General features: G+C 48.2%; 1 protein-coding gene across 1 annotated transcript; it reads right to left on the bottom strand.

Moving 5' to 3' along the window:
• Positions 1 to 1,093: 1,093 nt before the first annotated feature.
• Positions 1,094 to 22,205, bottom strand: LOC103827203 (alpha-2-macroglobulin-like protein 1). The gene is made up of 34 exons (XM_050979036.1): positions 22,155 to 22,205; positions 21,013 to 21,175; positions 20,613 to 20,665; positions 19,727 to 19,744; positions 19,040 to 19,199; positions 18,355 to 18,439; positions 17,422 to 17,536; positions 16,983 to 17,097; positions 16,441 to 16,550; positions 15,739 to 15,906; positions 15,192 to 15,422; positions 14,701 to 14,764; positions 13,797 to 13,942; positions 12,679 to 12,828; positions 12,199 to 12,315; positions 11,524 to 11,671; positions 10,993 to 11,104; positions 9,593 to 9,818; positions 8,979 to 9,105; positions 8,569 to 8,690; positions 8,039 to 8,093; positions 7,241 to 7,324; positions 6,666 to 6,842; positions 6,423 to 6,504; positions 5,931 to 6,087; positions 5,659 to 5,733; positions 4,331 to 4,493; positions 3,478 to 3,695; positions 3,089 to 3,304; positions 2,486 to 2,610; positions 2,046 to 2,136; positions 1,529 to 1,597; positions 1,218 to 1,320; positions 1,094 to 1,134 (listed from the first exon to the last, which is right to left on the bottom strand). The coding sequence occupies exons 1-34, from the start codon at positions 22,203 to 22,205 to the stop codon at positions 1,094 to 1,096; spliced, it is 4,137 nt and encodes a 1,378-aa protein (XP_050834993.1).
• Positions 22,206 to 23,005: the final 800 nt, after the last annotated feature.

Below are 23,005 nucleotides of genomic sequence, written 5' to 3'. Positions count from 1 at the left end.
GTACCACCCTTCCTGACAACTCATGTTTGACTTGTTCTGTGCGAGATCCAGCTCCACAGGAGGTGCAGAAACTAAAATCACTCCCTTTCTGCTTTCTGTGCCAGAAGGATGGAGTCAGGCTGTGAGATACACAGCAGGGCAGATTTACATCCACATGTAGTGCACCAGCAGCCAAGACCTTGTGGCTCAGCTACATCTGTGTGTAGGAGATGATGCCCAGTGGGATCAGTCTCCGTGCAGGACTAGGAGTCCTCACCCCATACTGATGGCTGCACAACACTGCTGGAGGAGAATCCAGTGCTGGAGGAAATGAATGCCAGTGACACAGCTGAGATACAGAGTTTGCCTCTGCTCACTCTTCCCAGGTAAACGCTGTCACAGAGTCCAAACACACATCACAGTAGCCAGATTTGTGATTTGTATTTTATTTTCATTCTTTTTGCAAGCAAGAAAATCCCTGGATTAAAACAATCAGAATTAATCAGACACCCCAAAAAAAAATTCACCAGGTAATAGCTGTCAGGATAAGCAGCATAGCTTAGGCTGGAGTTAGTCCTGAAATCCAACCTGAGATGTGTCCCAGTACCAAAATCCCAAGCCTGAGATGTGACTTTCCAGGTGTCTCATTATATCAGGAGCAATAGTGCAGCTGCCCCACTGTCCCAAGGCATCTTGCATTAGTGGGATCCCTGTGAGCTGAAGCAGTGGACAGTATGGAAGCAGTCCAAGTCCCTGGAGAAATGAGAGCAGAAGAGAGAGTAACCCAGAGAGCAAATAATATGACCCAAACTATTAAATCAGGATGCTAACAGTTAGGGAGCACAGGCTCTCACTAAGGCCTCTAAAGGAAAGGGGATTTTTGTTTGATTCAGTATCTTTGTGTCACTTCAGCCCCTCCCCAGAAACTCTCCATACCCAAATATAATAAGCTGAAATTAGTACCATGAATTCTGCGTAGGGAGTTTCAGATACAGTCCTAGAAGAAGGGAACATGCTGAATCAGAGATACACAGGGCTCCAGCAGGACACAGAGAAGTGGATGGGTGCAGAGGAGGGTCTGTACAGGGGGCTGAGGAGGGGATTTGCACCTACCTCAGATGCAGGAGACATTATAGTCAGCCAGGGCCTGCTCCTCTGCAACAGAACAGGAGAGATCTGAGTTATTCTTGCACAGAGCCAAGTGCAGACACCCAGGCACCCCATGGTTCCACACTGACCTGGGCTGTAGTAATCATAGACCCTGACATGGCCTGGCTTCAGGTTGGTCACCTCAATCTCCTGCTCCAGATGCAGGACATATGTGTCAGAGATATGGCTCAGCTGGGGAAGAAAATAAATGACAGTTCACTTATGAGCTGTTCTTTTTATTCCTCACCTGAATTTGATCCTACTGACAATAACAATGCTGTAGACTCAAACACTGGACTTCAAGATGAATCTTGAGTCCGCTAGCCTCAGTCTTGGATTCTCCCAAAAACCCTGGCAGTGCCCTCCACTCCTTCAGCTTCTCCAGCATCACAGACATTACCTTGTCCAAGTAGATAGCAACACCTCCTTGTGTTTTCTCAGTTCTTCTCACAGAGTGTCCATGCTGCAGCTAGGACACGAGAGAGGAGAAAGCAATTTAGTTTCACCTTTTGAAAGGAAAGTGTGAGACATCCCAACAAGGTTTATCTAAGTTTGAATGGGCAGATTCTCATTCACTCACTTTCAAATGTATTTTTGACTCTTATCTCGTCAGGCTGATCTCCCTGCAGGGCCACTCAGCTCCTGCAAACCCCAAGGACAAGAGCCTAGGGCACTTAGCTGACAGAGGAATGCTAAGCTGATTGGGTCAGAAGTATCACCATCCTCAAGACTCAAAGAAACAGCCAACAGTATGTGTTCAAGTTTGTTGTGTGGCAGAGAGGAAGGGATGGTGAGATTGCTGAAGGAAGAGACAGGCAACACCTTCCTATAGAACCTTCCCATACAACCTTCCCCTCTCCTTGGGCACTGATGGTCCCACTGACACCACATCCCCACCCTGATTCCACACATCTTACAGACATCCCAGATCCTGGAGCCAGGGCAAATCCAGTTGGTAGGGACACCTCCAGAATCACCATGTTGGAAGTGGATTTCTTCCCGTTGTACCTAGGGAGAAGATGAAAAAGAGAGTCTCTGAGGTGGGGGGGGAACATTAAAAAGAGAATCTCTCCCAGTTTTCCCTTTCCTTTAGCACCAGTCCTTGTACCCTGAGCCAGGCAGCCCAGGCAGGGCTGGGCCCGAGGCAGTCACTGCTCCCTCCCACAGGGTGCCGAGGATGGCTGCACTGCTCTGAGCATCCCCAGCCTGAGCTGACTTCTGCACACCTCTGTCCAGCAAGAGCCAAGGCTCTCCATCTGACCCTCCTGCTGAAACTGCACTGCAGCCAAGAAGCACCCCTCAGCTCTCCAGCCATGCCCAGCTTTCCTTCCAAGCGGGATGAGATCTTTGGAGTCACCTGACATTGACATGGACAGTAACAGAGTGTGTATTGTCCTTGGTGCAATTGACTGGCTCAGTTTTCACTTGCAAGGCAAAGGATGTGGAGTCTTGTGGGGAGGGTGTGTTGTACCTCAGCACCATCTGCAGAGAGAGACAAAGAGACAAAGACATTGATAATTAGCTTGATATCATCTAGGACAGCTTTTTTTCCATTGGCTACTCAACTGCTTGAGATTGGACCCCAGAGAGTGAATGGATAAATGATATGCAGTAAGCACACTCGTCCCAGTACCCAAAATAAAGGTCACTCAGACTGGAAACGTTCCATGGGCTCCTTCTCAAACTTTCAGCTGAGACTGTGCAAGTCAGGCACACAGCAGTGGGATCACTATAAAGCAATTTCATCTTCCAGTACTCTTGAGAGCCATGGAAGCATCATGGTTCTCATATTTGGGCAGATTCTGTCTGTTTCCTCCCACACACAGGTTTGTTGCATTGGCACCAGGCTGGGACTAAAGCACATTCAATGCACATTTCCTTCTACAGAGGTGCAGCAGAGTTTTGGTTTTGACAGGATGAGGAGATGAGGGTGGTCACAGCAGGGTCTGTGGGAACCTACCCGAGTAAAGACACAGCAGCTGCCGTGGGCCTGCACCAAGAACTTGCCAGGGACCTCTGTCAGTGCTGCCTCCTGCACCAGCAGCCGGTTCTGGTAGGAGACCTGGAACTTCTTCCCAAAGCCTCCATGGGACCTCACCCTCACCTCTGCATCCCCCTGTGTGCTGTGTGTCAGTGCTGCATACTTGGCCAGTGCCTGCAAGGCCACCACTGTGTCCTGAAAAGGAAAACACAATAGCATTTGCATCTCTGACATTGAGACACTTGACACCAGCATCCTGAGGACCTCCATTTCCAAGGACTCCTTTGCCCAAAGCTTCCATACATTGTCTGCATATCTTGCAGAGGTTCTTTCTCAAGAAACAACCCCTTTCCCTGGCCATGAGTTACCTGTGTTGAGGCAAAGCCTCCATAGGCATTCTGCTGCCTGGTGAGCCAGGCCACGATGCCGGAGGCTGTGGTGAGGTCAGACTCTGTGACATTTGGCTTGGAGAGCAGAGCCAGGAGGACGTAGGCTGTCAGTTCCACATCCACAGGCACTGGCTGTGACCAAGGGCTGGTACTGGTTCTGAGCTTGGATGACGTCTGACTCCAGTGGATCTGCCCATCTGGGAAAGGAAGGTAGCAGAGGGAGTCTTAAGGGATGTCAGGGAACAACTCCTGTGGCCTAGCCTCCTAGACACAGCCTGCAGAGACCACTGGGCAAACACCTTTTGGCTGGGTCATCACATCACCAAGGCAGCTGAAAACCAATGTATTTTGCAATACCTAAAACTCCATATTCCACACCAAGGTGACGTGCAAAAATTAATATGCCAATAATGTGCATATGCGTTACCTCCCAGTTGTCCAAATTCTGTATTGCCTTGTTTGCCAGGTCCACTAACAACCTGGTACTGGCCAGCTGTCCACTGGCCAGCCCTGAGGGTGAGGGACTAACAAGGCATGGGCCACCATGCTTTCCTCTCTGGCATTATGCAGTCCTGCAGTAGAAAGCCCAAGTCTCCCAAACCCCAACCTCCACTTCAGGTACCAGAAAAGGGCAGGAGGTCTGCAGGAAATCAGCACCCACGCCTCAGTGTCGGCAGCACACGCCACGAGCTCCTTCAGTGGAGGTCTGAAGGCTCTCCTTGGTGAAGGCCTGGAGCGTGAGGCTGTACTCCTCCCAGCTGCACCTTACCAAGGGCTCAGAAAGGTCACCTGTCCCTTCTCTGACATTCCCCTGGCACCGAGGCCCCCATACCTGCTCTGATTGCCTTTTGGTCAAGCACATGGAGGAGCTCCTGGGTGCGCTGGGAGTCCTTAGCCAGGGCGAAGGTGTAGGCCAGCAGGGCCTGGGTGTACAGGCTGGCAGCCTTGGGCAGGGCAGGAGCGAGGCAGCCCAGAGCCCTGCGCACCACCGAGCTCTGCAGGGGAGAGGGACACGCTGCTGGTCACACACAAACCCTGGGACACCAGCAGGAGCAGGCACACCTTTCTGTGCCAGCCCAGAAAGCACAGACCCCCGTTCATTCACTCCGGTGACTCTGTGCCCACTCCGGCACTCCCTCATCAGCAGCAGCTGCGTCTGCAGCCCTTGGTGGAAGGTGCTTGACAGACCTCCCCCCCGAGCTGGTTTTGGGCTTCAGCAGTGCTCTCTCAATGAAATGAGAACCTTTCCTGAGGGAGTAACACTGCCTTGTCTTACTTTCCCAGTCCAAACACAACAGCAGCAAAAGCGCACAGCAGCCAATGCGTACACACAGCCTGCTGAGCAGGGCGACTGTGTTTAATTCACCCTCACAGTGAATAATTGTGTGAATTTTCACCATATTCACTGTGAATAATATTCACAGTGAATATGGTGAAAAAGGGGTGACCTGAAGGACATCTATTGCCAGAAAGAAGATTAATTTCTGTCTTCCTTTTTTTTTTGCCTAAGCCCACTGCATTCCGTTCCACTGAAAATCATTGCTTTTCCACTTACTTTTCTGACTTCCAGACAGCTTCACTTCTCAATGTCTACAATTGTGTTTCTCCATCAAGTTAACTGTTTTTTTATTTGCCTCTACCACAGCCTAGTAACTAGCTACAATTCTTAGCACTTGTGAGAGCTCCCTTTTATTGTCATTACTTAACCATGCAGTTCCAGCTGCCCTACAGCACTCCTTTCCCAGACCTCTGCTTTATTTGTGAAGCTAAACCCTGTTTGGAATTACATTATGTCTATTTACTTGACTGTGGAAGCAGCTCCACCCATCTCACAATCAGCCTTCAGCTGGGTAGGACCGGCAAGGGGATGGGAGGCAGGGGGAGTGGGAATTAACAGCTCATTCCTGGGAAATGGCCAACACAATATCTAGCCATGAAGTCCGGTGGTTCCCAGTAGTTTAACCTCACCTTCTCCCTGCCAGGGATAGCCTCCTCAAAGGGAGAGTTTTTTCTGAGAAGGTGTAAAATCCTGCTCACCCACTCAATTACTTTGCCCACAAGTCCCTCCAAGGTGCTCTGTTGCCTGCCCCAGTGTTACCACTAAGATCTTTAAGATTCAGATCTTCAGGCAAGAGCATGGAAAAGAATCCCAATATTTACCTCTGGTGTTGCTCCTGCCTCCAAGTATGCAGCAGTGATGTAAGCAGCCAAGGGGACTTCCCCATCTACGCCTCCCTAAAAAAAGCATAGACATCCAAAAAGCTGGGAAAATTAATAGGGAAATACTGAAGCTTCTCAGGAGAGGTCTCACCTATCCCTGGTTTGCTCCCTCTCCAGAAAGCACTACAACACAGGCAAGTGAATTTAAACAATTATCAGCAGACTTGGCAAGAACTGCTTGGTGCTGTCCTTCAAGGTGCACTGGCTCCTACCTTCATGAATGTGTGGAAAAGTTGTCCCACATTTTTGAAGCAACCACTGGGAAGCTGGTGGAATTCCAGCCAGGTGAGAGCAGCTTGGATAATCCGGTTGTCCAGGTAAATGTATGCCTTGGCTTGGACAAAGCATTTAACCACAAATGCAGTCAGCCTGATTGAGGAGAACAGAAAAAAAGCCATGAAAGAAGGAAGACAGGAATCAGAGAGAGGTGGAGTGCATGAAAGAGCAGGAAGAATGAATGGAAATAATCTAAGCAGAAGTTGAGGAAAAAAAGTGAGAGTTTGAAACTGGTGGATCTCTCTTTACATATTTGCTATTTCTAATGTGCTGGTTCAAGATCAGTTCATCCCCAGGACTGGGGTGCCCTAGTCCCCAAAGCTTCTAGAACACTTTGGATCTAGTAGGACAGCAAGGGTTTCATGCTGGAAGCAGGAAGCTGCCCACCTCCTGGCTGTCAGACAGCAGGGAGAGAGCCCAGGGCTTACCAAGTATTACCATACTCATCCTTGGTACCAAATTCACTGTAGGAGCCATCAGGGTGCTGGTAGTGCAGCTGTATCTGGTAGCCTGGGAAGCAGCATAGGACATGAGTGCTCACAGTGGTATTTGCAATGAAATTGCTGTGCAGGAATGGGATGGTTGAGTGCTCCAGGTGGAAGGGGAGTAGGAGCCTGGGACTGTTGGACACAGGGGAAGGCAGAGGGGCAGGGTGGCTCTCCTGCACTCACCATTGCGCAGGAATCCTGTTGCCCTGTCCTTGATCTCAGGGCTCAGCTGCCTCGTCTTCTCCAGGTACTGCAGCACATAGACAACGGGGGCAAACAGCACCATGTTCTGCTCCCCACAGCCGTGGGGCAGCTGCACCAGGTGGTCCAGGTTCTGCAGTGCCATCCCCATGAGGTCCCCTGAGACAAAACATAAGCACCCTGACCACCTCCTAGGCAGTAAGATGCACCTCCTCCTCCTCCTACCTGTGACCATTCCCAGCAGTCCACCAAGCAAGGCAGGCCCAGCACAGCAGTGTGGGAACACCTCTGTCCAGCCACCTTATCAGTTCCACTGTGCCCCTCATATGAGCTGTACACATTCCCATCCTGGCAGGAAAGCTCATTAACACAACACTCTCTCCCTTGCTGCGTGTTTTAGGTTGTCAGTAATCAGGAAATACAGCTCCACACTTGTAAGAACATGGCAGTGGAGCCTTGGAAGCCTTAGAGTGGAGTGTGGGGGAATTTGGGCTGTCCTTGGGCTAAACTCAAAGATATGGGATTTGCAGGGCCACTACCGTAGCTTAACTCCTTACCAGTGACTGAGACGGTGGCTCTGACTGAACCTTCAACCACATTTAGAGGCAACACCAGGGACACAGACTCCTCTGCTGGATTCCCTGACACCAGTCAGGTAAGGTGTGGGGAAAACAAAAAGAAATAGATTCTGATGAAAAAAAACCTTCAAAACCCCAGAAACTGTTCAAGGCTGTCTTGTGATAACTTCCCATTTTCCTGTCACAGAGGCTGTAAATCGCTTCCAAAATCCATGTCCCATTCCACCCTTAATTTCATTCATCCACCTCATGGTAACTGTGCTGTCCTAACACTCTTCTTTATAAAGAGGTTGAGAGAATTTTCTCCTGGAAACCCTCAGAGATCAAAGTCACCTATTTTCTCTACAGAAGTTACTCCATTTAAGATTTCAGTTGCAGGTTTGTCTCCTCAATGCTCCTCATGCTCCCAAAATCTGCTGATGGCCCCATCATACACCATAAAATTCAAGACAGGAACAGCAATCCTAAGCCATGTCCTCCAGCCTCACCATTAGTTCAGTAGTGTGGTTTTATTTCTACAGGTGAAAAAGGCCTCAAGCTGTCACATTAGTGCCAGGGATGTTGATGCTGAAAGAGCAGACCTGCCCACGACCCTGCCTAGGAGAAAGCCCTAGCTGGCACCACAGTTGGAGTGCGCTTCTGTAGCTTCACCATGCGGACAGAGAAAATTGTTCAACAAGTTTTCACTTGTTGAACTATTCTGGGTTGAATACCCAGAAGGTGGTTAGACAGGAAGAGGGGGATGAACAGGGTGAAAGAAGAAAGCAATCCATCTACCTTTTTCAGGACACAGGATGGAGCTGTGAGCCTTTTCTACCAACACTCCCTCTGGCTGTAGGAGCACATAAAAGTAGCATTTTAATGAGCACCCAAGAGAGAAATGGGATTACAAGTGGCTTAGAAGAAGGTATGTTCAGAATCCTGGTTCAGGGTGGACAGTCAGCTGAAGTATCATCATTATCACACAAAAATACAAACTACTTTCAACCATTTTCACTTCAGATCAGAAACCAGCATGCATTTTCAGAATATCCTAAATTCTGAATATCTATGAAAATGATTCCATAAGATTCAGCAGAGAACTCAGGAGGCAAGGACATAAAAGAATGTTTAAAGTTTCCCAGGGTATGAAGTGAAGGACATCCCTTTACCCTCTACATCCATCAGCCCTCACAGCTGGGCCCAGCTCAGGCCCTGAGATGATAATTGCACATTTTGAATAGCAACTCCCAAAATTAACACACACAAAATCTGGGAATTGCACAAAGCCTGATTTGAGGCTTAGGTAACAGAACAGCTTGACTGACCCGGACTTGAATGAGTTTGGTGATCGTGTCTTTCTGTCCTTGTTTTGGGACAAATGGTATCTCCCCACCACAGAGCTCTTTGGAGGCCACAGCCTCTGTGCTGAAGGTGATGTTCATGAGCCCTGAAAATAACACACATTTAGGTGCATAAGACACTTTCTGATGAAACACTTTTTGTTAGTACAATAGATATCACCTGCTGATAACAAAAATTTGATCAGAGCCCTCCCTATATGTTTCTGTACCTCCTAACACAGGCTTGTGAGTAACCACGACCATAGGATAAGTGCAGATAAGTACTCTGGGTAACAGAGCAAACAGCTCCTCACTCTATGTCAGCTCCTACAGAACTCCCCCACTTGGTCCCATCCCTTCCCAGTTCCACCACCCCACCTCCCTGTGCTTCTCACCCAGCTGCTCAGCTGTCACGCTCCACTGAAAGGTCTTGGCTTCCCCAGCACACAAGCAGCTGCTGTAGACACAGCCTTTGCATGGCTTCAGCTGGAAGTGTGCAGACTCCTCCAGGGTCACTTGGATCTGAAGGGACAGAAGGGGTGGCAGGTGGCAATAAATGAACATCAACAACACAAAAAGGAAGCCTACAGGGGGTAGAAGCAGGGGCGCAGCCTGAGAGGAATACACACAGATTGTTTGATTAGCCAGGGATAAGGTTGGGAAAGTTAAAGTCCTGGCAACCTGGCCAGGGTTATCAAGGGCAACAAGTGTGTCTTGTGTTTGTGCTTGGGATTGCCCCAACCCACAGGACCTCGCACTTGGCCTTGCTGAACTCCACGGGGTTTGCACAAGCCCAACTCAGTCATGTCAAGGGTGCTTCCTTATTTCTCTTTTTAAAAGTGGGGGTAATGTTTTGCCTTTTCCAGTCAGAGGGAATTGCCATGACTTCTCAAAGGGGATTTGGAACTGGATGACCTTTAAGGTCCCTTCCCCTATGATTCTCTGATCACAGGCCACAGGTGTCAGCCGTGTCCTGCTTTCCTTGCAGAGGCTGTCAGGGCTCACCTACCCTCAGGCATTGCTGCAGGTTGTTGGAAACTGTGGCCTTCAAGCTGAAGGTCTCACCCTGGACCACAGAAGATGGCACTGGCAGCTCCACAAGAAAGGGCTTGGAAACAATCAGCCAGGAGGCTGGAGCAAACCCAAAGCCGTTCCACCCTGTGCAGAACATTCCTGCTTTCCATTCTGTGATGGTGTCAGGCACAGTGACAGTGATGCTCTTGTTCCCACTGGGGCTGGGGAGAAGTGGAGAGCAACAGAAGCATTTAATTGAATGATGCCATATGCCATGCCAGGTGACCTGCTCTGTGTTCTTCCCCATCACCTCAGTCCAACCCCTACTGTACTTGCAGCCCTTGCAGGGCAACAAGCAAGTCCTTGTAGAAGTGGGGACCCCACCTCAGGTGCTTATATCGACAGAACGCTGTAACACAATGGTTACATGGCTGCAAGATGCCATCAATCACAGACAGCACTTCACCTTGGCACATCTAAAAATGGCTTGCAGATGTCAGCAGTCTTATTTTTCTTGGCCTAGAAATGAAGAACCAGCAACCAACAGAACAACAGCACTAGCAGCAGTGGGGCTTAGCAGACGAAGTTGATCCAGCCATTCTCTGTCCTGTGAGACACTGACAGCTTAAAGCCCAGCATGAGGGCAGGGCAGAGACTTGTCCTGTGCACACATCACAGCTTTTGAGAGGAGCAGATACAGCAGAAGATACTGGTATTATTTAACTGTGCATGTACAGGAAGGCAACACACACAACACAGAAACTTTTGGTGGCTCAGATCAGGTTGGTGAACAAGTCACAGAGGAAATATCTGCTGCTGGGGGTGAAGAGGTAGATGTATCTGTAAAGACAATGGAGGTGGGAGAGAGAAGATGTTGATGGGAAATATGCTCAGGATCTGGCCTGAGCATATTTCAGTCTTCAGAGAGCACACAAGAAAATCTTGAAGTCTCAGAAGAAAAATCTGCAAAAGCTCTCTCAGCAGACCCTGTGTACAGGCTGAGCCTTTCTCACAGGATGCACTTTTCAGTCCTGTGAAGGATTTCTATGGACATCAGCTCCTCCTGGATACTAGGATACATCTGTGAGCACATATTGAGAAATTCAAGCCCACAGGACTACCAAAAGCAGAGTATAGGCAGTAAACTAAGCTTGTTGGCTGCACCCCATGCTTTTCTATCTTCCTATGCCAGCCACCTCTCATGGATGACCAGCACTCCTCGTAGAGGAACATGGATTTAATGAATACACCAACTCCAGCAATGAACAGCCTACAGGTATGAGCCCCATGATGTATGTCCTTAAATGTCTTGCACAGCTGCCTATGATGTAAACTCAGCTGCATCTGCTGCCATTCCCAGCCACACAAAATGACCCCCCTGCTCAGCTTACTCACCCCACAGAATACAAATCCCACAGCCAGGTTTGGTGGAAATGCTTGTGTGCTTTCTCTTCAGCTGCAGAAAAAGGTGGAAACATAGCAGGCTGATAGGTTGATATCAGATGCTCTGTTGGAAACAACAAAGACCTATAGTCACCACAGGGTTCTCAGGTCCTGCTTAAGAGAAGAGGAGCTACAGCACACCTCAGGCTGCAGCAAATTCAGTCAGCTCTTCAGAAACATGACAATAGAACAAAATGTGCTGCCCCAAATTTTAAAATCCCTTCCCTCATTTCAAATGTCAGAGGTACTTTAGGGTTTACTTGCATGTGGAGGCACCATGGGACAGGCAGCATTTCCCTCACTCCAGAGATAAAACCTGGGATCCAGATATCCCACTAACAGCCCTAACACTAGCACAACAGGTCCCTCTTTCCCCTCCATTTGCACTTACAGCAAGTGCTGCCTCTTGGCTCAAACCCAGGACTGCTTTCACATGAAAGACAAAGCCTCCCATGTAACAAGAAAAATCTGTCAAATGCTTACTGTTATACACTTTATGGGGCTGGGCAAATGTCAACATGGGCCTGGAAATAGACATTCCTCTTTCCCGCAGCATGGTTGTCAACGGAGTGGTTGGGCATACTCTGGGTTTCTTGATATTGGTGTTGGACATAATTTTCAACCCCATTTCCTGTAGGAAAAAATTAATCACCAGAAGATTGTCCTCTCTTCTCTGCCCTCTGCCCTTGTGCCTTCCTGCAGTGGGGCTTGGCTGCCCTCTGTATTCTCTTGCTTCATTTTAAGAAGGAATAATTGAGATCCCCCGCAATGGGCAAGCAAGCTCTTCCAAGGTAATTCATCTGGCCTGGGTCAGCCAAATTTATTCCTTTTCAAACATATGGTCATTTGGGTACTATGCCTTCTCTGCCTGCAGGGTGCAATTGCTCATGCTACGAAGATTAAACAAATTGTGTGAAATCCAATTAAAGTAATGAATCATCCTTGGCATCCTGAGTCCCACAAGTGTGGCAACCACACAATGATTTTTCCTTATACATTTCAAGTCACCTATTCAAATAACAAGTGAGTTACAAGGGCTTAAACTGCACCTGTTCACTGTCCTGTCTGCAGCAGCATCCCTTGGATATTGGTAAAGTCAGGGGCCACATTTCCCTCAGCTCATGAATTATCTCAACCCACCAAATCAACCATTTTTACCCTGAATGCTGTAAACACATCAGGCTCATCGGAACTTGGGAACCCACATAAACGATCATCTTCAGACACTTGGCGAGGATACCTGGCATTATAAACAGATGGGAACAGCCCATAGATCTGAGAAAGCAAGGGGGAAAAAATCAGTGCAAATTAAACCTGGCATTCCCTTCCTCTCATGCATCCAAGGCCTGTTTGAGTTGCTTCTGGCTACTGTACACGAACGTGTGCCAGAAAGCCCAGGATCGCTGTCACTCTTCCTGGGCTCTCCTCTGATAGTGCCAGCACAGAAGCTGTTTTACCACCAAGTGATACTCAACATCTTCCTTAATCCCTAATCCCTACCCATCCACACTGGGAGCGCTGCTGATCCCTCCAGGCTGTGCTTTCAGTTTCCTGGAGTTAAATTCTGCACAGGTGCAGTGGCCACCCTCCCACCTTGTGTCAGAAGGGAAGGGAAAAAGTCAGAGCAGGCTCGCTTACCGAGTGGCTGCTCAGTTCTTTTCCTGGCTTCATCCAAAAGGCGCTTGGATCCACAGCCCAGACAGCACACGTGGAGCCAGGAGCTGCCTGCAGGTGGAGGCCAACCTGTGAGCCAGGAAGAGTCTCTGGCGTGGAGAAGCTCAGCTCCACCTGGATGGGAAGATTGCAGGCAATGCCTGAGTGACATTTCTAAGGGTGGCCACCCTACCACTTCCCAAGCAGGGAAGGGACTGACATGAAGAGAGTTTCCAACGACCTGCCTTGGATAGACAGCCAAGGAACCTCCCGAGGACCCCTGGGAGGTATTTAAAAAGACAACACTGAGGTTCTAACAGGAAAGATGCCAGAGGGGGAGCCATCAGTGTGCACATGGAGACATTCCTGTGTCAGGGCAGAAGTTCTCTCTTCTTTACCCAGCAAACCAGCCAGCCATGGTCACACACCTCACAGCTGTCTTATGAAGCCCCTTCTTCTGGGGCCCCAGATCATAAATAAACCTAGTCCTTATCTCCAGGGTCTTTGTGGGATTGGCCTCAGTTTCCTGAAATTCCTCCTGTTCTTGGTTGAATCTGACTGTCTATGGCAGACAAACAGCTGTGAAGCTGTGCAGCAGGTTAATGCCCTCTCAGAAATTCACCTCTGAAGTGCAGGACACAGCCAAGAAAGCAGATTGCCAAGGATGTCACAATGACCAGATGCACTCAGCCCTTTCTGGATGGCCAGCAAAATCCACTTCTTCCATCATCCGCTTTCAGATGCCATCCCAATACCACATACTAGCAATTCTAATTGCTGCAGCAGCAGAGCAGCCCTGAGCTCTCCTGAGAACCACACAAATGATCTGTGCTGACCTGGATTATCTATGATCCTACCAGGCTGCAGTTGCCTGTGGAGAGAGACAGCAACTCTCTGCCTTTCCCAAGCATTGCAGCAGCCCCCACAATGCTGAGCACACACTTTCTCCAAACATCACAGCACACCTCACCAATCACAAACTGCAGCTCCTGTGACAGCATCACACACAGTGTCAGCCACACACAGCAACACAGCTCTCCTTTCATTGCAGCAGACACGTCCCTGCTCACACATTTAGTCACAGTCTCAGACACAAACCCTACCTTGTTTCTGAAACACGTGGAGACGCTGAAGATGGCAGAATCCGCAATGATTTTTCCATTAGGGAAGATGACATAAACAACAAGTCTTGGAGCTGGGGCATAGGTCAAGCTGAACGTAAGAGGGATGGAGAAGGAGCCTTCCAGCACTAGATGGAGGAGAGGGAATAAGAGGAGGTAGATTTGATAATGAAAATAGAGTCTGATAATCTTTGCCATTCTGCATGTGCCTGTTTAAATCCCTTCATCCTTTACTGAAGTCTTTCAAGACCAAAGAGATTAATGGAGACTGCTGAAACAATCAGCACATCTCTCATCTCTGGATCTGGTATTCAAGACCAGCAAAAGACTTTTCTGTTTATTGCCTTGGGGACACAAAACAGTACTTTGGAGTTCAAGCTTGGCTCTACAAAGAGTCTCAGATATCTTTCAAAGCCTCCTCTCACCCAACATCTCCCATCCCATCACCAATGAATACGTGACCTTATCCCAGAATACTTATAATTCAAGTATCAAAAAACAAGAGCTGGAGAAATAGTCAACAGTGGGTCAGCAGACATCAAAATTATTAACTGTGGCATCCTAATGACCCAGATTATTTGGAGACACAGTTGCTATGAAGAGTAAGACTGCAGTTTCATGCTGCTTGTGGGAGCAGCAGCAACAGGAGATTTGAAGACAACAGAAGATGAGCCTATGGGCTGGGAAATGCTGAGTATTCTTCTCTTGGTACATAGCAGGAGGGCAAAGGGAACATGAAATCTGGAAAGACACAGTGCTCTGACGCAGCACACAAGTGGTGAGCCACCCCTGCATTGCAGGGAGGCTTACAGCACTTATCCAAATAAGAGGGAATGCCACAGACCACTGAGTGCTTGCTAGACATGACACTGGGGAGTGCACTTACTTCTTGGCAGCCCAACCCAAACAGTCTGCTGGCCTGCATGGACTATCCCTCTTTTCCCTGTGACCTAGAGAAGAACACAGAAAGGGATGGTCACACAGTCACATAGCCTTTGAGATCACTAAGAAACCCTGAAATTAAACTGGGAGGTTAAATGGGGGCTGGGGGAGGAATATTAGCTTTATTTGCTCCCAGCCAGATGGACAAATCTGCTCCCAGCCAGATTTGTCCATCTCTTACTCCCAGATGAAGTAAGAGAAGGACAAATAAGGCCAATACGTGCCCTGCCCCTGTGCAGATCCTAAAAGAAAGGTTCTGCCTTTGTTGTTATTACTGCAGTACCAGAATCAAAACCAGGATCCAGTTCCGTGATGACTGGAGGAACTTTCTGTCCTGGCCTGAGCCAAGACTGTCAAATATCAGGCTTGAACCTCTGAGAGATGCTGATCTTGGGCCTTCAGCTGTCACCCACTAGTGCTTCCCCAGAAACTCACAAAGTAGGAGAAGATGACTCGCTTGGGCCCATGTTCCAGGTCTTCCTCATAAATTTTGAAGTCCACCTGGACAGACTGCGTTTTACCACAGGGCATTGTCTCTGGCACACGGATGATAGAGAGGAAGCTCCTGCTGGTGCTGTAGAATGGATGTATGAAATAAGAGGCTCGCTGGTAACTCAAGTCAGCTGTCCCAGGATCTCTGTCTGAATCTTGATGCAGGACACTTGCCTGGTGAGAAAAACAAACAAACAAACCAACCAGTTAGTGTCTCCGGTTAAACAAGTCAGCTGCAAATCACCTTTGTAAGATGATCTGAGCAATGCCAATGACAAGTGTCTCTGTGGAGAGCTCATGAGGAAAACAACCAGGATGGAGAATAAGCTCTCAGAGGGACAGCCAAGATCTCAGCCAAGATCTAGAACATGCTGAGGTGCTTCAGGTTTGTGTTACGCTCCCTCAGGGAGGAACAAGGAAGATGTTTGTGGGCCAGTAAGTAGCTCTGACATGCACACATACCCCTGCCACAAGACATACCCTTCCTCACCTCTAGGGAGGCCAAGGTCTTGTTCCAGACAGAGGTGTCCAGGCTAAATGAAGCTTTTCCAGAGTCCCCAGTGATGTACTTCTGCTTAAATTGCTGCTCAGCACAGTTTACTACGAGGAGGACTTCTTTATTCTTCAGTGCTCTGCCTTGGTAATCAATTACTTTAATCTGAGAATATCATGGGGAGCAAGAGAAGTGCCAAGAATCTAATTAGCAGACAGAATCTCTGGTTTCCCCAAGTCAGGAGCAGTGTTTCCAAAGACAGCAAGATCACTCTTTCAGTCACTAATAATTTTATCAACACTGCCACTCCTCCTGGCATATTTCCAATTGCGCTACCATGTTCATTCACAGAATCACAGAATGGGTAAGGTTGGAAGGGATCACAGTGGGTCATCTGGTCCAACCTCCAGTGTTCTCCACTCTTTCACAGCAGAAGATTTCCTAGCTGCTGAAATTCCAGATGTTTGGGTTTGCACCCCCCATATTAAAGCCCATAGCTTCTCCCCGTCATGGGTTATTTGGTAAATGGCAGTCTTGGTGTTATCCTGACACTGGACAATTCCAGAGTTTTGTTTTTGAGAGTCATTTGTGCCCTCCCAAGCCCCTGGCTAGAGATGGAGTCAGAAAAGACAGTAAATAAAAGTTACTGTGAAATATTGCTCACACTCTTTCCTTCAAAGAAGTGAAACTGGGAATTACCTTTCCTCTGTACATCTGTCCAGGGTGGTAGTAAGAATTCACATCATCAAACAAGGCCATCCCACCAATCCTGGAGATGAGCAATTTGTGGGAAGCATTGACCTGTATCTCTGAATGAAAGCAGCAAGACAGAAACATGAGAGAGGGAACAAGAAAGCCAAGCACTCCTCAGCAATTTCCCTGCAGAGTGACCCACTGGTAATACAGATGGACATGTTCAGCTGCTCACACATTTCACATCCCACTGGTGATCTGCCCAAGACTCTGGGAATCTGGTCTTTCTCCCATTTAACTGCTAGCTTTTAGAGAGCCTCAGCACCTGACACCACACTCAGAGTGAGTGTGTCACTCTGAGCTGCTGTCACTCTGAGCTGCTGCAATCAAGAGCTGCTGTCTCTGTCTCTATCTGTGAGTTTACACAGCAGGACCCAGTGGGCTCAGAAGGCTCAGATCCCTTGCTAGCCTGAAAGTCTCCAGTGCTCTTGGTCAGATCTGCACATCTTCACCTGCCTCCTCCCAGGCACCAGAAATTCCAGAGTTACCTGTGGCATCCTCCACCAGCGAGGCCTCTGCGACTATGCTGTCCCGATAGTAACGAAAGTCTCGGCTGAAGGGGGACAGGCTCACGTTTGTGGAGAAGCAGCCTGCCTCATCTGTCTGAAAGTACAGGGAGGAGAAACAAGGTCTGAGAGGGGCACTTGCATTACAGGTCATGGAGGAGCAGCAGCACGAAACCCCGGCTCTCGGGGTGCTTTTCCTTTTGGCATTGCAGTCCAGGATGTGGAGCAGGCACATGAGGAGGCTCAGTCACAATCATCAGGCACAGCTGCTGAGGGGCAGCACCAGCAGCAGCGGCCAAGCAGCCAAAACAATGGGTTAACACTGCTGTTACTTCAGCTAAAGGACCCAGCAGGCTTGTGTTACCCTGAGGCTGACCACAAATGCCCCTGAACACGGCTCAGCTCTTCCTAAGCATCTCACCTGGTTGCTGAATGCGTAACAGAGATCGGGTTTGGAAGCACTGGGCAGGAACGGGGCTATCTTCTGACAAAGGCTCACACGAACCATCCCCTGGACGCCTTTCCCACGAGTGTATCTGTTTGGGGGGGGCAGGGAAAGGAGGAGACAGTCACACACAGTGGGAGAACACATGGCTTGCTTTGCACAGCCCCAGAGACTGCTCACTGCCAGATACTCACACTCTAGCACAAGAGTGGCAGCCATACAGCAGGCCCAGGAGCCCTGACCCAGCAAGCAGGGTCAGGACAGGGCTGTGCAGTGATGGGAGATCAAGGGCTTTATGATATAATTAGCACCAAACTAAATTATTTTGGGTAACTAGAATGTTGTAGGTACTGACTGCACTATATATCAGCATCACCTGCAATAGCCCCAGGATGTGCTGAAGGCATTCATCATCTTATGACCAGAAACATGGGTGATTAAGAAAGTGCCTTCATTAAAAAATCACCTTTACATGGGGCTAACTGTAGCGTTGTCCTTGGATCACACCTGGGGCAATTCATTTTTACCTCCCTCTAGTTTCCACTTGAGCATAATCTGGAAAAGCTTCCCATCATTTCCCATGAGTTTCTTCTTCAGGGAGATGAACACCACATGTCTGTCATGTCCTGTCCCACAAACAGCTGCTTGTCAAAGGGTAGGCTGTTCCCCCAGGTTTTGTGTGTGGAGATTTGTGAAGTGTTTTTAGAAAAGAGGCATTAGAGTATCAGAATGATAGCAACAGGAATGTTTTGTGTTGCCTCAGGGTGCAAACAGCTGCCATGGAAGGTTCTGGCTTCCTGTGACTGAAGTGTAATAGACTTGCCCTTTAGCTCCTCCTGGTTACCTATCCAGCTTGTGCACATCAGGCCAGAAATGAACACAGGGCCATCCCTCCAGTCAGATCCTCACCTGCCACATACCCGGAGTGGGAAGGTTGTCTCTAGTGCATAAATCTGATTTGGTGCCTCAAAGATCACTTCAAATTTTGGCAGCACTGGAAGGGAAAAACAGAGAACTGTAGGAAACACAGGCCTTCACAAAGTATTAGCATAAAGGTAGACAGTGGTGGAATAAGGGACAGGAAATGGAGAAGGAAGGTGGTGAGAAGGGGAAAGGAAAGGTTTTCCATGTATCTTTAACAGATTTGTGTGTAGGCCCTGGATGATTTGCTCCTCCCCAAACTAAAACCAAACATGCCCAAGTCCCTGGTACTTCTGACAGCTATTTTCAATGAGAGAAGGCTGGCCTCCCAGTACAGTTGATTAGGGAATGAAAGTGAAGTGAGAGGTCACTGGACTTCATATTCTCTGGAAAAGTCCATCCCAAATTGCCTTGTTTTATCTGACTCTGAGATCCATAGGAATCAGCTATGTCAAAGGTCTGGGGCCACACACAACACTCTTCCCACACATTAATCCAAGGTCCCAAAGCAGTCTCTCCTCTCCTGAGCCTCAGCTCAGACTCTTTCCTATGACAGATGCTACCACTTTTCCCATTTCTCCTGGGATGGGTATCAAGGAATAAACACCCTGCTTCCTGGAGCAGGAGTGCAGGGTGCTGTCAGGAGCTCAGACGAACCCCCGTGTGCTCATACCGCGCTCCTTGACGGAGAAGCTGCCGTAGGCTCCGGCGCTGGTGACATTGATGACGTACGTTCCCAGCAGGGGCTCGTCACTCAGCTGGAAAGACAGGTCTGCAATGCCACCCTGAGGGACCACGTTCTGCCACTGCTCTATCTGGTTGTTCTTAGGGTCCTGCACCAACAAGAAAGAGGGAGTTGTTCCAGCATCTCACCGATCCACATCCCATAGAAACTGAGCTTCAGGATTTCAGTGTTGTAGACTACTACCAGGTTCTATAGCTAAGGAAATGAGGTTTGGTATAGACTGATCAGGAAATTTTGAAGACAAGATAATGCTCAGATTCTGCCCCCAGCATCTGAGCCTCCCTTTACACTTATTTAAACTCTGATTTTAAGCAAAGATTCTTTGCAGTTGTAACATTCTTTCATAAGCATCTAAGTTTTCTATTTATTCTGTTGCAAGTCTAGAACAACAGATTTCTACTGAAGTGCCTGGGAGCATAACCTCAAAGAAGTGCATAAAAAAGAAGCTAAAAGGAGTATGTTAGTTCAAAAATTTAACATACAACAACAACAAAACAAAGAAGCTCTACTACTCCACTCAGAGGTCTGTAAAATCTACCAGAAACTGAATATGTACAGCACAGTGAAACGACTGCCATTACCATAACTCTAACACGAGATTTCAGCATCACTTACCAGGAGAAACAGGGAAATCTGGGGAGGAAAAAAATGCAAAATCATTAGAAGGGAGAAAGACATGCCAGCACTACACACAAGGTGCTTCAGACTCAGAGCCCCCTCTGAAGGATATGCAGCTGGTGATTTGGAAACTCAAGAGCACTGACAATAGAAAGTAAAACAAATGCCACCAAAAAGGAGAAATACCAGGTGGGCTTATTACAGTAAAGTGTGAAGAAAGGGAAAGGAAAAACTAATCTGGAGGTCACTCAGTACTTACTAATGACCTCCGACAGAAAAACTCAGAAGTCACTACCCAAACAAACCTAGCTCTGGTTCAGGTGTGGTCTAAAGAGGGTTACAGTGCTATAGGATCACATAATTTGGAATGACCCTCTGGAGGCCACCTAATCCAACATCCTGCTGAAACATGTCTTCCTGAGCAGATTGCTCATAGCCTTCTCCAGCTGGGTTCTGAACATCTCCAATGATGAAAATGCCTTTTCTGGACACATTTCCACATTGTTGCAATCAAAAAGTTTGTCCTAAAAATGTCTGTGCAGCACTTTCCACATTCCAACTGGTAGGGTGCAGATTAAAAGCACCCTTCCCCACAAGAAGGAAAACCTGATTTACAATCTGTTCTCTCCCCCTGTGACACCATCACGTCAGGAATCAATATGTCCCATACTTGCAGCTTCATGACCATTCTACCAAGATGAGCAAGAGACATGCACACCTCTGCCATCTTCCTGGCAGCCACTGTTACCCTCTGCATACTCATGAAACCTGCCAGGGATGAATGTGGAAAAGTTGGAGCTTTGGCAGAGGAGAGGGTGGAAGGGAAGTAGGATCCATGCATGGTACAAGGCAGCATCTTCCACAGCCCCCAGGACACGCTTACCGAATCATTGAGTGCAAGGAATTCTTCATCCAGAGTCACAATGCGAAATTTCACTGAAGAAGGAAATCAGGGAATGTATTATCAGATCTCAGTTTTTCCCTACAGACCCCTGTTCCACATGCTTCCCCAGCTCCTGCCTCCACTCTAGACACACTTGTGGTGACGTCTGACACAAATATTCCCACATGGAAGGTACCATGGACATGGTTATCATTATCTACCACTTCCTGCAACTCCAAAGTCATCACAAGCCAGACATTGCAAACACTTAAAACACCACTCAGCAAGAGATACGGTCTCAAAGCCTTCTGCTAGAGCTGTTCATGCATTGCAGGGCATCACAGCCTTTCCACATGGTGCAACCAGCAAAAAGCCTGGGCTGCTCCCATTTGCATCTCACCTGTCTGCCCTGGTTCATAGATGGCCTTGTCGGTTTGGATGATGGTGCCATTCCTGGACTTGCAGATCAGGACCTTTTTCTGCTCCTCAACATTGACCCCATCTCCTGTGATGGTCAGTTTTACAGTGGCAATCTCCTCTGTGCCATCAGCTGGAGGGGCAACCTGCACAGACAGAGGGGAGAGCACACAGGCCCCAGGTAATCTTCTGACAGTAAAGAGGAACAATCAACTGGTTCCCTCCCACTGTGCCAGGAGGGAACAATCAGAAACAACCTCTGAAACCAGATCACATCCAGATCTCACACAGTCCTACATGAACAGGAGGGGGCCTTGCATGCCTGGAATCTGTTCTTTATTCCACTGGTGACATGTAAGCACCTGATACTTGTGAGTCTTCAGACTTCCTCGGGAAGATGGATAGATGACAGAACGGTGAGAGATGGTAGCAGAGAATCGAAAGAGAGACATCAAGCAGTTGCACAGCCTCAAATGGTAGGCTTTCAGAGCTACCCAGCACTTACAAGCAAGAAATCCAAAGTAGAAAACACAACCAGAAAGACACCAAAGACCCCAGCAGCCGCAGCACAGAACATACAGCATAACAGAAGGGGTATTGCTTAGACATGTCTGCCTTATCCCAGACCTTTGCTAAGTTCTCACCAACAATAAATAACCTCTAAGATGCTGTTTAGAAAAACAAGCATATTCATTTCCATCCAACTAATCTTCAGTAGCTCCCAAGAGCTGAGTTGCTGCCTGACTTCAGGTACTACAGAAACTGCAGTATGTCCTGCAAGACACCATTTCCCCAAGCTTTAGCTGTGAACCTGCACAAGTCCTTCAGAAAGAGATAAAGCTGCTTCAACTGGTCTGTAATGGAGGAGAGGGACACAGGTGGTATCCAGAACTCTGGCAGATTTTAACAAATGTAAATTTCATTTCAAAATTCAATTCTGGGAGAAAATTCAGTGCTAACCAACAGGCTGTGTTGGGCTGTGCATCCCTGGCATCACCCATTCCCCTTCCTGAGAGGTCATACCAAGACAAATTACACCCCACCCGTGTCACCCCTGGTTAGGGAGTAACACAAGCAATTTCCTGAAAAGAAAATCAGGGATGGCATTTGCCTAGGGTGGCTCACCCAGAACTTAGTGCACAGGAAAGTCTTCTTCTTCTGGATGGTTTCTTGCATCAAGAGCTCCCGTCCTGCAGAGCGCTCCAAGGCCAGATTCACCTGAATTTTTGCTTCATGACAGGTGATGTGGAGGCAGGCAACCTGGGTGGATGGGTACTGGAGAGCTGCAGGGATCACCACCAGGTAATGTCTGTGGTGGGGGAGTACAGCAGAGGTGGTATCAGTCTGAGGTCTCAGGAGGTATAAGAAAGCTGCCCTGCTGTGGCCCACTACTGCAGAATCCTTCAGCAATATGCCATGGTTTCCATCAACATTCAAAAGCAACAGTGAGCCCAGCAAAGCTGTTGCTTCACTGAAACTTGAGAAGTAGTTTCTGCTTGATTAGCTTAAGTATAGCCCTATAATCTTTTTCAAACCCCTTATTCCAATAATCTCCTGAACTCTCCAAAAACATCCCAAGCAGTCTTCAGAAGAGGTGGTTTCATAACCTTGCAGTCTAGACACCAATTATTTGATCTACATTGCAACTGCAGAGCAAACATCTCTGGGCCTAAGGTCTGACCTGGAAGACCCCCAAAAGCTTGTGTTGACCTGCAGGAGTCAAACTAAGGCATGGGAGGCAAGGTGTATGACTCAGCTACTCCTTGGGGTGACCTGGTAGAGCAGGAAGCATGAGAGCTGATGGCATGGGATGTGGTCCATCTAGCTAGACTGATGAAAGAGACTGAAACAGGAGTTCAGCATCACTCACAGTTGGTGAGAAGCAGCTGCAGCATGGAACAGAAGGCTCAGGAGGATGGCTATTCTCATCCTGGGGGCTCTTGCTGCCCAGTTTCAAGTGTCTCTTCCTCTGAAAT

Source organism: Serinus canaria, chromosome 1 (assembly GCF_022539315.1).
Source record: "Serinus canaria isolate serCan28SL12 chromosome 1, serCan2020, whole genome shotgun sequence".
In the NCBI taxonomy this organism is placed as follows: domain Eukaryota; kingdom Metazoa; phylum Chordata; class Aves; order Passeriformes; family Fringillidae; genus Serinus; species Serinus canaria.
This window is presented reverse-complemented; position numbering and strand designations above follow the sequence as displayed.